General features: G+C 40.5%; 1 protein-coding gene across 12 annotated transcripts in view; it reads left to right on the top strand.

Annotated features, from left to right (window-relative positions):
* FRAS1 (Fraser extracellular matrix complex subunit 1) overlaps window positions 1–15446 on the top strand; it is a 451240-nt gene that overhangs the window by 320915 nt on the left and 114879 nt on the right. For all 12 annotated transcript variants that reach the window (XM_027087689.1, XM_027087692.1, XM_027087691.1 and 9 more), the window contains 4 exons: window positions 735–851; window positions 8361–8475; window positions 10472–10609; window positions 12588–12620. In XM_027087689.1, coding sequence (XP_026943490.1) covers window positions 735–851; window positions 8361–8475; window positions 10472–10609; window positions 12588–12620 — 403 coding nt within the window. The remainder of the gene's footprint in view (window positions 1–734; window positions 852–8360; window positions 8476–10471; window positions 10610–12587; window positions 12621–15446) is intronic.

Below are 15446 nucleotides of genomic sequence, written 5' to 3' on the forward strand. Positions count from 1 at the left end.
ACATGGCCACATGGGCCTTAGCCATTCTTCTAACAAGCCTAAGGAGCAGACAATGGAAGGAAGGCGAGTTTAAGGGAACAGCGAGGTAGCACTGAGGAAAGGGAGAGGCTGCATGAGAAGAGCATCATTTTTCAGCATTTCTGAAGCAGGAAAGAGTTGATTTTGTGACCACTACCCTAGTTGTAAATGTTCTTAATCTTGCCTTGCAGTGATGAGGCTGGGATTTGTCATTTATAATCTAGGTGTAGATATCTGTGCTGGGTAAAGACTAAAGTGAAATAAACATCACGTATATTGATATAATGTGTTGTGTATACTCATAATGAGACACTACGTAGCTATCAAAATTATGTTTAATGGTATAGCAAAATATCATAGTATTGTGTTAAGTAAACATTTAGAATATACAATTGTATATAGTTTCACATATACATGGAAAAAAGGTTAAACTGAAATGCAGCGATATATTAGTAATGACTATTTCTAGGTAGTGAAATTCTAGATGACTCTTATTCCTTATTTATACCTTCCTGCAACTTCACAATTGCCTAAAATGCTTATGTATCGTTTTTATAATCAGTAAAAAAAGCAATTTTAAAATATGAAGAGCAGAATGAAAATTGTAATACAGGAGCATACAGTATTCAAAGACAGATGGTTCAAAAGGGAAAAAATAAACACAGGCAAACATACTCTGCCCACCAGAGGCTCACCAGTGTGCCGTGTCTTTGCAGGTGTCCAGTGCCACGGAGGCTCACGCCCATTTGGAGAGCCGCATGTTCAACATCGCCATCTTACCCCAGACTCCGGAAGCACCCAAACGCTCTCCAGGAGCATCTCTCCACATGACCGTGAGTTGGGTAGCAGGGCTCATGGTTTCTGCTTGGAGGAGGCAGGTTAATGGGATGTGACAGAATACTTGGCTCAGAACATGGGCTCTGGGGTCAAAAATACCAGCCCTGTGAACTCGTTTCTCATTGGCTTGAAAGAAGAAACTTAAAATTCCCAGAGTGAAAGGAAGGTTAGAGGGAATCCACTCCAGCCTCCCATCCATTGCTGCTGAGCCCTCTTACAGCGTTCCAGACACTCACAGAACCATTCCTTGAGTACCTGGAAGGAATTTCAGGCTTATTTCCATTTAATGATTACTATTTGGGTATAATTATTCAGCCAGTTAGAGTTCCATCTAGCTGGAGAAACGGTTATTCTGTTTTAGAAGTCCTGTTAGTAGTTTCCTTTCGATTAGAAAAGTTTCCTGGAGAAAGTGATGTCTGTGCTGACTCCAGAAAGATAAGTAGCAAATATCCAAGTGAAGGTTTGGGAGGCAGGTTGGAAAGAATAGTGGGGTGATGGCAAAGGGCATCACCAGGCATAAAAACAACACATGCAAAGACCCAGAGGGGAGAGACAATATGATTGTTGGGAAAATTGCGAACAGTTCAATGGGACTGGAAGATGAGAGGGGCTGAAAGGGAGTGGTGAGCCTGTGGGGTTTTGCGAGCTAGATCACAGAGGAGCTTGTATGCTGCGTGGGAAGGAGTGTGGACACATGGAAAGGTTTGGAGCAAGGTGAGAGCTAAATTAGTACATGGCGTTTAGTTCAGACAATTAGCAGTTCCACTGTACTCCTATCTCTATGGGTCATGTAATGCCAGACCCCTCTTCTAGACAGAGCCACAGCACATTAAGTCCTTGTAAATTAATCATCAGGGATCCACATTTTAGTTAGCGCCCACGGAATTACACTCCAAAGTGGTGTAGCACTCCTGAGCTGCAACAAAGACAGCAGGCAGAGTTTTAGAAATTATGGGTCTGGGGCTTGACAGAGACATAAAAGGGGAAACAAAGTTTTTAATGGATACATGCTATCGGCATTTCCACCGTAAACTGTAATTTAAAGAAATCATAATTCAGGAACACTATAGAGTCTATAATTCATCATTCTGACTGCAGGAGCTTGGACCAGAATTTTCTCTAAAGCGTAAAGAAAAATGTGCATATACGTTTCTTGCCAAATGCTAATGTGGTGTTATTTTGACTTTAGAGGGAAAAAAAATGGGCCAGGAGCCATGAAGATGGCATCACTCCCGCTCTTTTGCTGAAAACCTCTAGAAACTTTTCAACATACTGAACCTTGAGGGTCTCAGGTTGCATGTTTGTAAATGAGGTCTGTTCTGTGTAATTTAGGGTATCACAAAGGTTAGTCTACTGTAAAATGTGATCAGGCTGCTCTTTCATTCCTTAAAATACACACAGTTTCTATTTCTTTTGACATTGATTAGAGCCATTACTGTAAGATATACATACTGTAAAATGCAACAAAAGCACATTCTCAGTTCAGTGATTTGGACTCATCTAAGCACATAAGTTTTGTACATATTTGGTAAACACATTGTGAATACATATGCTAAATTCATACATAGTATATTCATGTAGATGTTTAAGGGTAGGAGTCTACCTCTCCAATCATTCAGTTATTCAGTCTTGCACACTTGCGGGTCCCTAGTTTATGCCAAGTTCTGTGGAAGACATTGGAGATTCAGTGATCATGTAATGCAGTCTCTATTAGTCTATTTTAGACTTAGAGTCTAAAGAGGGAGACAAGAAAATAAATAAACAGTGACAATACAGTAATAAATGTCATGACAGAGACATGGCATGGAAGCAGATAGCAGGGCACCTAGTCCAGCAAGGCATAGGAGAGGTCAAGGAAGGCATCCTGTAGAAGGTGAACCAAGCTGGTTGAAGTGAATATTATCTCTAAATCAGGGTCTCAAACTTCAGCCTGCATTAGGATCACCTATAGGGCTTGTTAATTCACGGATTGCTGGAGCCCACCCCAGAGTTTTCCAATTCAGTAGGTCTGGTATAGGGCTGATAATTTGAGTTTCTAACAGGTTCCCAGGTGATACTGTTGCTACTGCTCTGCTCACTACACTTGCAGACCCTCTTATCTAGACTAGAAATAGGCGGAAGTTCATTCCAGGCAGAGGAGCAGCATTTGAAAAGAAGATGGAGACGCAGGAGAACATAACATGTTTGAGGAATGACGGAGAGTTCAGTTGGCTGGAGCATAAATCTTTAGGTGAAGAAGAAAGAAGAAATGAGAGATCACGGAGGACCTTAAGATAAGTTGAAGGAGATTCCATTTCGTCCAGAAAGGCTGTTAGGGCAAGTAGGATACAGCAGAGAGGTGGCATGCTTAGAGTCTCAATTTGAGAAGGTCATTTTGGCTGCAGGGTAGAGAACACCCCAGATGGGGCGAGACAGGGAGCAAGGAGGCCAAGAAATAGGCTACTGAAGTCACCTAGAACAAGAAAGGTTGGTGGCGTGAAGGTCATGCAGTGGCAATAAGGATTAAGAGTTGGTGAGATCTTGAAGAGATACTCGTACACTCATATTCATTGCAGCATTATTCACAACAGCCAAGAGATGGAAGCAACCTAAACGTCCTTTGACAGATAAGTGGATAAAGAAAATGTGGTATATACAGCCACTGAATATTATACGACCTTTAAAAAAAGGAAATCCTGTCATATGCTACAGTATGAATGAACCTGAAGGATATTGTCCTAAATGAAATAAGCCAATCACAAAAAGACAGATAATGCAGGATTCCACTCATTTGAGCTAGTCAAACTCTTACAAACAGAAAGTAGAACGGTGGTTGCCCCTGTGGGGAATGGGTGAGGTGTGGAGAGAGAAAAGAGGAATTGTTATTCAATAGCGTTTCAGTGTTGCAAGAGGAAAAGAATCTGGAAATCTGTTGTAGAACAATGTGCATCTAGTTAACACTACTATACTGTACACTTAAAAGTGGTTAAGGTGGTAAAAAAAAAAGTTAGGAGTTTAGAGATATTTAGAGCCAGTGCTCAATTAGATATGGGAGAGGGCGAAGCACCCCATTTTCTGAGCATACAGAGATGCCATTCATTGAGATGGGGAATGTATGAGGACTTGAGGAGGAGGGGGAGGGGTGGAAGGCATGATGCACTCAGTCTGGGATGTGCTTGTAAAGGGCGTGCGTATTAAGGGCAGGTAGAAGAAGATCAGTAGCTATTCAAGGTGAGTGATAAACCTTTGAGAATCATTAATGGCTGGTAGTGGTTAAATCCTCAGAAATCACTGAGATTCCCCAGGAAGATTGCACAGAATGAGAAGCAATATAATCAAATACGTGCCTAAATGAAAATTTGTTCTGTGACATTTCTGTAATTCTGTTATTCATCAAACCTAAGATCCTTTAAATGGGACCTTATTGGTTTGGTCTGTAGTGCTCATCAGAATTATATGCATGCATATATATATAAGATATGTATACACATATATCATATATATATAAACATGTGTGAGATGGGTACATTTAGAATATATATCAAATTTGAGCAAGGGGGTCTGAAGACGTGCGTATCGCAGCATAGATAGTGTCAGATTCTTCAAGTAAGTTAACAGATTCACATCGACTCCCAGTTCTCCAAGTAATCATCCACTATTTGACTTAGAAGATCCTTAAGGGCAAAACCTTTGATGTATTAACCTTGGTATCTTCCTCAGCATCTAGCACAATGCCTTATATAAAATAGTTGCTTAGTAAATGTTTGTTGCCTAAGTGAATATTTTCAGGCCTACTTTCACATGGCTAATAATATCTTCTTGTATGACCTTCGAATTCAAACAAATTAATTATATGGGTACACACACAAACACACACTTTGAATATCATATTTCCAAGTCCTCTCTTAAAGGGGAGATAGATTCTATTATCTCTTAATGTGAAAGAAGATTGATTATTTCCTTTTCTAAGTGATTGCGGTCCTCAGGGTTGGGTTGCCCAAGGTCACCACTTGAGGAAAAGGCCTTTCTTTCCCGGTTTCATTTGCTTCCAGAGTGATTGCTGTAGCAAGAGTTCTCTTAAAACCATTCTTATTGAGGCTAGCAGGGATCCAGTTAGAAGAGCTGATCTTTTTGTGATATGGACTCAAGCCTGGGCCTGCTGTATTTGTTTTATGGCTATGGGTGTCTGTGTCTATGTTTTCTCTTGAGACATTTCAGATACTAGTATAATTATTATCTGCAGTCTCTGGAAATGTTTTGTTATCCTTGGAATTACTGTTGTGCTTTATCTGAGCCTTTCACACTACTTAGCATTTTCTACCTTAGAGCTATTTATGAGTTTCTCCCACTGAAAAGTGAAATTCCTTGAGGAAAAGGTCTATATCTGATTCATCTTGTATCTTCTACAGCTTTTTGCCTGGTACTTTGCACATAGTAGGTTCTTACTAAAAATTTAGTACATGAATATATGAATTAATTAAATGTGTTGAATACATGAATATATGAATGAATTTTGTTGTCCTAACTAAACCATGTGAGAAGACGGTAGGACCTTCATTTTACTTATCTCATCTCATCATTCATGGGTGTGTGATTTCTCAGGGCCGCCATGGACTTTGCTGCTTTGGTAGAATGACAGTCAACATGGGAAATTCTTTTTTTTTTTTAATGGAGGGTGAAATGATAATGTCATTTATAAATTCTGACCTGGAAGTTTAAAGATGTTAGTCATGCACACTTTGCTGCATCTTAAGTGTTCAAATGTTTGCCTCTCTAATTCTTTAGATGACATTGAAATACGATGAAAAAATATTCTGAAAAAATTATCGATGAAGTTGTTTCTTAAAGTATTTTTATTACTAGCTTAATTTTTTTCATAATAATATTTTTTCATTCATTCAACAAATTTTTATCGAGCACTTCCATGTGCCGTGTGCTCGGTGCTTGGTGTCCATGAACAAACAAAAATTCATGTTCTCATGGAGTTTACATTCTCTTGGGGGAGGGGAATAGACAATAAGTTATAAACAAAATAAATAAGCAACTCACATATAGCATGTTAGTGAGAAGTATTATGATAAAACAAAAAGTAGATCAGGGCCAAGAAGATTGGAAGTGTAGCAGGGGAGACCTAGGTTGTAACTTTAAATAAGGTGGTCAGGGTGGGTTACCTTAAGACAATGACATTTAAAGAAAGACTTGCAGAAGGTAAGAGAGATAGTTGTACAGATACCTGTGGAAAGAGCATTCCAGGCCCAGGGAACCATTCATTTAGAGGTATCAAGGTAGGAGCATGCCTGGATATTCAAGGAACAGCAAGGAAGGCAGTATGGCTGGATCAAAGTAAGTGGAAGCCAGAGGAATCTGCATGAATTCACAGATGTGCTAAGTGGGCGGATGGGGGTGGAGCAGATTCGGGACCATGTCCGCCTCACAGGCCATCGTAGGGACTTTTTGATTCTGAGTAACATGGAGAGCTATTGCAGGGTGTTGAGTAGAGGTCCGATGTCCTTTTTAAAGGCATCATGCTGGCTGCTGTGCTGAAATAGACTGTTGGGGGAGGGCAAGAGAGCAGCTGGGAGGCCGTTGTGGTAATCCAGGTGAGGGAATGTGGCTCCCAGCAGGATGGTAGCAATGTCATGGGGAGAAGTGGTTGGATTCTGGATGTATTCAGAGGTAATATGGGTATTACGGAAACCATTATTCTATAATCTTCCTTTGTTGACAGATAGTTTAATAAAAAAAAAGTGTCTTCTATAATGATTTCCATTAACTTTAGTCTCTCATTTCTTACTGTTTGATTGATAAATATTGAACACTTCAAATAGCCAATATTAAAACTGATTATACTTTGATATAGCTCAACCTCAATATTGCTTTCTTCAGAGAATCAAGTCCTCGCCTTTTCTGCTTAGTGTCTCTTTCTATTAGTAAAAAAATAGTATCAACAAGTTCTGTAATAAAACATCTGTTTTCTTGGCTAGAACACATTTCCCTTTTCTGTCATCCTAGGTCCGTGATAATTCTTTTTTCTTACCACTTTATTGTTTTAGGGACATCTAAATTTTCGAAAATATCCCATAATACTTTGAGAATTTTCAGATATCCTGATGGTTTTGAGATTAAAAGGTGGCAAGCGGTACTGAACAATGTACTCACCCTGCACTTTTTGTCCGTGTACCTGTGCCCACACGTGTACACATTTATAGATGTATGCACACATGCATGGGCTGTAAACACCTTACATAGGGCGTATATTTTTCTTTTGTTGTCCTAACCTGTTTTATTTTAGGGTGAGAGACCAGCTGCTATTTGCAATTCTGATTTTCCTTGCTCCTTACATTCCAGACCTGAGCAATGACCTGAAATAAGGGCTTGTCCTAACCTGCAAATGCTGCCTCTCCCAGGACGAGTATGCCTTGGGGACAGTTACGAAGCAACTGCAATGTTCAATCTTTTCATTGGTAAAAGGAAGAACACCACGCCCTCCTCCATGAGAACTACTGAGCCCTACTCAATCCTTCCCTAAATGGGAAATTCCTTCTGAAAGCAGCAGAGCTTGAAAGAGCAGGAGAGCATGTCAAACACTAACTCTTCAAGGGTCAGTTCGGAAGAGTCTGCGATGAGCAGATATTTTTGTTCTGTCTTATTATCGGCATGTGTGACCCAGGCAAGGGGCCCGTGCTCACACTCCTTTTCCATTTTCTCCTCCCCACTCTGTGTTTTTGCTGCTGTCCCCAAATCTCTGTTAGGTCTGGTCATGGAATTCTGAATCTCTCCTTTTTTTCCAATGTTGTCCACTGTTAATGGGTTGTGAACACACACAGGTGAATGGATTGTGAAAGCTACACACACATTGGCCTTCAGATTAATTTCACTTGACTCGTTCATTGGGTCCTGAAAGCTAGAAGCAAAAAAGCAGTATCTAGTTCTTTGGAATAGTACAATGGAGATGAAGAGAAATATTGATTATTGTTATAAGCTGTAATAAACACACACTTCTTAAATCTCTGAATTCAAATGGTGAGCCTCTTTGGCATTTGAGGTGAGTTCATCTTTAGCCATTTGAAACCATCAAAGTTAAAAAAAGAAAAGAATGCCTCACAGTTCCCACTAGTAAGCTGGGGGGTTGGGAGAAATGCTCACCAGATATAATCTTAGCCTGTTAAACGAGAGGAGCAGAGCTGTAGGGATCCAGCTGTGAATAGTAGAATAGCCAGCTGTGATGGCTCATTTCCAAACATGTACCACTGTGAGTTCCAACTAGGGAAAAGTGATCATATTGGGGCACCCACAGCATGTACCAACATAAACCCAGGGGGCCAAGGGCAGGGGAGAGAAGGGCGAATCAGCCGGGACGCATCTGCAAGGAGACCAGATCCTCCCTTTGAACTCTCAGAGAAAATTTTGCTAAATGTGACTAACGGAGTAAGTTGATTTTTTTTTTTTTAATGAGGTTTGTTTTTGCCTCTGGCTTTTGTTTTCGTCACACTATTTTCTCTTCTTCTCTCTTAAACTTTGTGTAGGCTCGGGAGGACGGCCTGACTGTGATTCAGCCTCATTCTCTCTCCTTTGTAAACTCTGAGAGACCAAGTGGAAAGATAATATATAATATCACTCTACCTTTGCATCCCAGTCAAGGTAAGGCGTGCAGTAAATGATGTTTTGAGTGGTGCTGTTGTCTTCTACTTGTTGACCAGCCTTAGAAGCTCTGGAATTCTGTCTGCTTCTACTTGTTGAGGATTTAAGGAGTAACAATTATTCATCACCTGTGTTCCTGTCCTCTGAGTTGAGAACCAGTTGAGAGGGAGACACTGTGGCCGGACAGATGGAGATGAATGTGTCAGCTTTGGTACTGACAGAGCTGTACTGGAGAACATAGTGTGCACATAACTTCATCACTGGATGAGTTCCCCTCCCACGCACTGCCTGTAGGGACAGGGCCTGCCCTGGTGAGGTTCTGATAGGCGAGTGGACCAGAATGAGCATGCGCTAAGGACAAGGAGCTCTGCCAGAGAGCCCAATGGGGGCTGAGCCACACATACTCAGTTTCTCCCCCGCATGGATAAGGCTCTCCTCCTCTTTTTTTTTTTTTTTTTTTGCGTTACGCGGGCCTCTCACTGCTGTGGCCTCTCCCGTTGCGGAGCACAGGCTCCGGACGCGCAGGCTCAGCAGCCACGGCTCACGGGCCCGGCCGCTCCGCGGCATGTGAGATCTTCCCGGACCGGGGCACGAACCGGTGTCCCCTGCATCGGCAGGCGGACTCTCAACCACTGCGCCACCACGGAAGCCCCTCCTCCTCTTTTTTTTTTAACCAAGGTAATAAATGCTGTTTATGACTTCTAGAAGTTTACATAGTGCTCCTACATATTAATACCCTATGAGCTTCAAAAAACCAATTACGTTTACAGTAGTATTACCGGTCACCCAAATGAAGGGGAAGGAAACTTCCTAATTGTGAGAATGTGCACGTGTTCTCCTTAAGGAGATACTGACCCAGAAGACCATTTAGTATCTGTCATGTCAAATGCTTCACAACTCTGGAATTCCCATCGTGACAAACATGTGTCAGCACACAGCTCTGTGCTCTCATACAGGAGCATGGAAATGTGGAACTACAATTAGAGGAGAGGTGGGCCCTGGCCATCAGTCCCCAGCCTTCAGATCCCTTAACTTTGGGCTCAGCTACCAAGCCTGTTTCCAGAGAGATGTGTGTGTGCCTTACAGTGAGGAGATCAGCTTCTACGAAGACACTTCTGCTCCTGTCTCTGAGGCTGCTCTCCCAAGACCAACCACTGCCTTAGCTATGAGCCTTTCACATTATCAATTTCTCCCAAGGAGAAATTAAATTTCATTTCCCTTTTGATAAAGTCCAAAGAAATTAAAAGCCTAAAAGTCCTCCGTCTTCTTTTTTCATCTGCTAAGCCATAGCTAGAGTCGTCCTCCCTACGTTGCTAGGGTGGAGATGTTCTTTCAGACCAGCAACCTGAATGACTGTAGGTCTGTCAGTCCCTCAGAAGCTGAATTAGTGTCCTCCTTTTAAAGAGTACGTAGGACATGAAAGATGATCATAGCATCAGTTCTGTACCTGCAGAATTTAGAAATGACAGGCAAATCTGCCACCCCTAAAGCATTTATAACTTAGTGATAATTGCAAATCCAGATCTTAGAACAATCAAGATCCATGTTACTATTGCCAAAGGTCATCACAGAGACTAAGGATTTTCTGAAGGAAAGAGGGTAGATTGAAAAAAATCTTAACAGCCTCACCAGGAGACCGGCCTGTGCCATTTTTGTAGCGACCTTGACCTTTGAACTTAAACTCAATTGAGAGAATCTCATAATTATGGTACAGTGTCTATGACTTCAGAATTCCCAGGTCTAAGCTACATTAGGGGGCAGTAGTTTGCATCTTACTATTGTTTATGGTCAATGAGACCTAGTCAAGAGTATCTGGGTTTCAGATTTGCCCTTTTCTTGAATAACTGAAGAATAGTATACCAAGAACAAGCTGAGAGCAATTGTTCCTGAAGGATAAAAGACTTCCGCCAGTGGGAAAGGCAGCTTTATGGCTCTGATCATTCAGTCAGCCGTCAGAATTACTGTTGATTGCTCATGCCATCTCTCTTCCTCCTAGGCATCATCGAACACAGGGACCAGCCTCACTCTCCCATCCGGTATTTCACCCAGGAAGACATTAACCAGGGCAACATTATGTACCGTCCCCCCACTGCAGCCCCCCACCTCCAGGAGATCATGGCCTTCTCCTTTGCTGGTAATGCTTTTTTTCTCTATTTTGAGGCACCCAAGGCACTATATTCTACAACCACTCCTTGTGGTTCTTCAGGGCATACTTTTAATAAAGCCTTATTTTGTGCCTCCTGTATGGCAAGGCCCGAATGGGCCTTGGAGATCTAGTGGTGAGCAAAAAGAGGCAGGAATCCTGGTCTTGGCGAGTTTGGGGATCCTAGGTATAGAGACAGAATTTGATCAATAATCCCAGTAATAAATGTTTAATTGCAGGCTGAGATAAGAGCTCTAAAAAGAAGGAAGAATGTTCAGTGGTGGAATTGGGTGTAGCAAGACTGACCTAGACTGAGGGTCCACTGGAGGCTGCCCCAGGGAGATATTGACAGAAGAGGGGTGGGTAGAAGCTAACTAGGCTAAGTGTGTGTGTCGGGATCATTGGGAGAACATTCCTGAAGGAAGGGCACATGCCCCTGTGCAGAGGCCCTGGGAGGGAGAGAATGTGATGTTCTAGGCACTGAAAAAAGTCATTGTGTCTGGAATGTGGAGGATTGAACAGAGTGGGGATGGGCCTGCAGGGAGAGAGAGAGGGCAGACTTTAAGGCCACTGTGAGACTGCAGGGATTTGGAGCCTCATCCCAAGAACAATAAGGACCTGGTGGAGGTTTTAAGTTATAGGAGGATGCCTTTTCATAAGGATCTCTTTGACTGCAGTGATGGGAGTGATTTGAGGACGAAGCCAGGACAGATGGGCATGTGGATGAGGGGAATCTAGTGAGAAGGATCCTGCCATACTTCATGGAAGGTCCCATGTAGGCGACCTTTGGGATTAAAACCAGGATTTGACAAAGACACCTTTTTTAAAGAAGAGAAGATTGAGCAAAAGAATAACTACATTTCTAATTCAAGCAAGTGTGTGCCCTTCCACTAAGCCAGGATAGCCTTAATCCTTGCCACCCATTAGTCTCCCCTTGACCCAGGATTCAAAGCTGCTGAGTTTTAAGTCCCTACCCCTAAATGTTTCTGTGCTTTGGAATGATTCTAAAAATCTTGAAGCCTGTTTCTTTATGATCTTTAAGATGTATGTGTCACATAACATGATTAATATAGAGTATTATTTTTATATAGTAGCTTTGATCATACAGAACAGTTGGTGATTTCTTATGGTGAGTTGAACACGGGTTGAATAATTTTAGAGTTATGTTTCCAAGTATGGCAAACATTTAAAGTAATATTTGCCATTATTTAATATGCCATTATAGATGCAATTGTCTAGAAAATAATGAACTCCTCAATTAGATTGATAATCCCTAAGCACTGGGATAGACCTCTTCTCTAAGAGTATCCCCAGTGTTTACTAACTGGATAACTCATAACCAGTGAAAATGTTCATGGTCCTCTAACCCCAACTTTACAAGACCTACTTTACAAGAAACTCAGGTCATCCTGGGCTTAGAGGGAAAGAAAACATGTCAGCCCTGGTTGAGGTTATTTCTGAATCCACTATGCTCGCCTGTGTTCCTAGAGCATTTTTAGAGAGAGCAGACTCCTATCCTGTATAATCTACGGGATAAATGCCACAAGATAAATCTCTTACACTGTTATAGTGTGTAAATCAGTGTCCCAGGCATCACTATATTCTACAATGGAATTGACCCACCAGAAAGCCTTGTCAGTGATATACGACATCACCCACATTCACCGATTTGTAGGATTTTATGTACTGGTAAAATGGGGTCTGAATAAATGTATTATAAATCACTCTAACTGATGTGATATAAAATTATTCCACTCTGTGGTTCTTTTTGTTACTTAAAATTAGCGTTGGCACCATTAAAGTCAACATAACATTAGCAAACAACCTGGTGATCTTTCCTTAAGTCATAATAATTTAGGTTAAGATGTCCTTTACTTTTCTAACCTCTGCCCTATAGTTTGTACCTTTCCCATCTATTTCTGGCCCCCAAATGTTTAGTATACTGATTTTCTGTCTTCTGTTCTTTCAGGTCTCCCAGACTCAGTGAAATTCCACTTCACAGGTGAAAATTTTAATCTCAATTTTATTAGAAGATGGAATTTTTCCTTCTTTTTGCTGTCTTCATCATTACTTTTAGCTATTTTCTAAGAACAACTTAAAAGTTACATAAGTTTCTTCTAAAATAATCACATGGCTAGTTAAAATAGTAATAGCTTAACTTTGTATTCATAGAAAAAATAATTATAATCCACCAAGGATACCAAAGATTAGTGTTCTTTAAGCCCAGTTTCAACTTGTCCTAATATCTATTAAAAAGAGGTAATAATGATTAAGATCTTAGACTTTGGATCCAGTCTGCCTGGGGTTCAGCCTACTGTGGAATAGTTTCTTAACGTCTCTGTACCTGAATGCCTTATCCATCAGTGAGGATAATAAATAATAATTACATATGTGTAAAGCTCCCAAAACAGAGGCACATACAGGCTTACCTCGTTTTATTGCACTTTACTTTGTTGTGCTTCATAGATACTGCATTTTTTACAAGTTGAAGGTTTGTGGCAACGCTGTGTAAAGAAGTCTATCAGTGCCATTTTTCCAGAAGCATTTGCTTACTTCCTGTCTCTGTGTCACATTTTGGTAATTTTTGCAATATTTCAAAATTTTTCATTATTAATATATTTGTTGCAGTGATCTGTGAGCAGTGATCTTTGATGTTAATATTGTAATTGCTTTGGGGCCCCAGGAACCACACCCATATAAGACAGTAAGCCTAATAAAAGTTGTGTGTGTTCTGACTCTTCCACCAACTGGCCATTCCTCTGTTTCTTTCCCTCTCCTCAGGCCTCCATATTCCCTGAGACACAACAATATTGAAATTAAGCGAATTAATAACCCTACAATGACCTCTAAGTTTTCAAGTGAAGGAAAAGTCACACATCTCTCACTTTAAATCAAAAACTAGGAATGATTAAGCTTAGTGAGGGAGGCATGTCAAAAGCCAGAATGGGCCAAAATCTAGGTCTCTTGTGCCCAACAGCCAAGCTGTGAATGCAAAGGAAAAGTTCTTGAAGGAAATTAAAAGTGCTCCTCCAGTGTACACACAAATGATAAGAAAGCATAACAGCCTTATTGCTGATAGGAAGAAAGTTTTAGTGGTCCGGAGAGAAGATCAAACCAGCCACAGTATTCCCTTAAGCCAAAGCCTAATCCAAAGCAAGGCCCTAACTCTATTCAATCCTATGAAGGCTGAGAGAAATGAGGAAGCTGCAGAAGAAAAGTTTGAAGCTAGCAGAGGTTGGTTCATGCGGTTTAAGGAAAGAAGCCATCTTCTTAACATAAAAGTGCAAGGTGAAGCAGTAAGTGCTGGCACAGAAGCTGCAGCAAGTTATCCAGATGATTTAGCTAAGATCTTTAATGATGGTGGCTACACTAAACAACAAGTTTTCAATGTAGATGAAACAGCCTTCTATTGGAAGTGTTCTGACCCAGACAGTGAGTTGTGGTAGCTGTGTATAGACCTCAGCATCCTAGTTTTAGTTCAAGTACAGTAGAAGCTGAGTGCCAGTAAGCAAAAGCAGAATCAGACCCGGCATCTATGCTGATGCAAAGTAGAGACAAACTTTCTTAACTTAGGTCTAGAGTGAGGATGGATGACCATAAATCCTTAAACAGCTGTTTAGTTCAGATTGACTATTCCATTAGAATCACCCATCCATATGTCCTATTATATTTCATGTAGGGATAAATCTTAGTAGGGATAAAGTCATCTCCCTCAAACTCTCAGATATTCTTTTCTTCTTTGAGGGTTAAAAAGTCACACTTGAATTAATAGTAAATTTTAGGGTTGTGTCACTGGTTTTTTATTCTTTTTATTGCGGTATAATTGACACATAACATTGCATTATTTTCAGTTGTACAACATAATAAGTTGATATTTGTATATATTGCAAAATGATCACCACAATAAGTCTAGTTAACATCTGTCACCATGTATAGTTACAAATTTTTTTTCTTGTGATCAGAACTTTAAAAATCTACTCTCTTAGCAATTTTCCAATATGGAATACAGTATTATTAACTGTAGTCACCATGCTGTACATTATAGTCCCATGTTTTATTTATCCATTCATCCACCAGTGGACACTTAGGTTGTTTCCACATCTTGACTGTTGTGAATAGTGCTGCAATAAACATGGAAGTGCATGTATCTCTTCGAGATACTGATTTTATTTCCTTTGGATACACACCCAGAAGTGGGATTACCACATCATGTGGCAGTTCTAGTTTTAATTTTTTTAGGAGGCTTAATACTATTTTCTGTAGTGGCCGCACCAATTTGCATTCCCAGCAACAGTATAAAAAGGTTCCCTTTTCCCCATGCCCTCATAACACTTGTTATCTTTTGTCTTTTTGATGATAGCCATTCTAAGAGGTGTGAGGTGATATCTCATTGTGGTTTTGATTTGTGTTTCCCTGATGATTAGTGAGTGAGAAACTTTTCATGAACATGTTGGCCATCTGTGTATCTTTTTTGAAAAATGTTGTTTCAGATTTTCTGCCCATTTTTAAAATCAGATTGTGGGTTTTTATGCTATTGAGTTGTATGAGTTCTTCATATATATTTTTTTTTTCTTTTTTTTCGATATTAACCCGTCATCAGATACATGATTTACAAATATTTTCTCCCATTCTGTAGGTTGCCTTTTCATTTTGTTGATGGTTTCCTTTGCTGTGCAAGTGCGATGTAGTCCCACTTGTTTATTTTTGCTTTTGTTGTCAAATTCAAAAAGCCAAGGCTGGTGTCAAGGAGCTTACCGTCTATGTTTTCATCTAGGAGTTTTATAGTTTCAGGTCTTATGTTCAAGTCTTTTTTTTTTTTTTTTTTTTT

Source organism: Aethalodelphis obliquidens, unplaced genomic scaffold, assembly GCF_003676395.1.
Source record: "Aethalodelphis obliquidens isolate GAN/ISIS:26980383/991018 unplaced genomic scaffold, ASM367639v1 scaffold59, whole genome shotgun sequence".
Classification (NCBI taxonomy): Eukaryota; Metazoa; Chordata; class Mammalia; order Artiodactyla; family Delphinidae; genus Aethalodelphis; species Aethalodelphis obliquidens.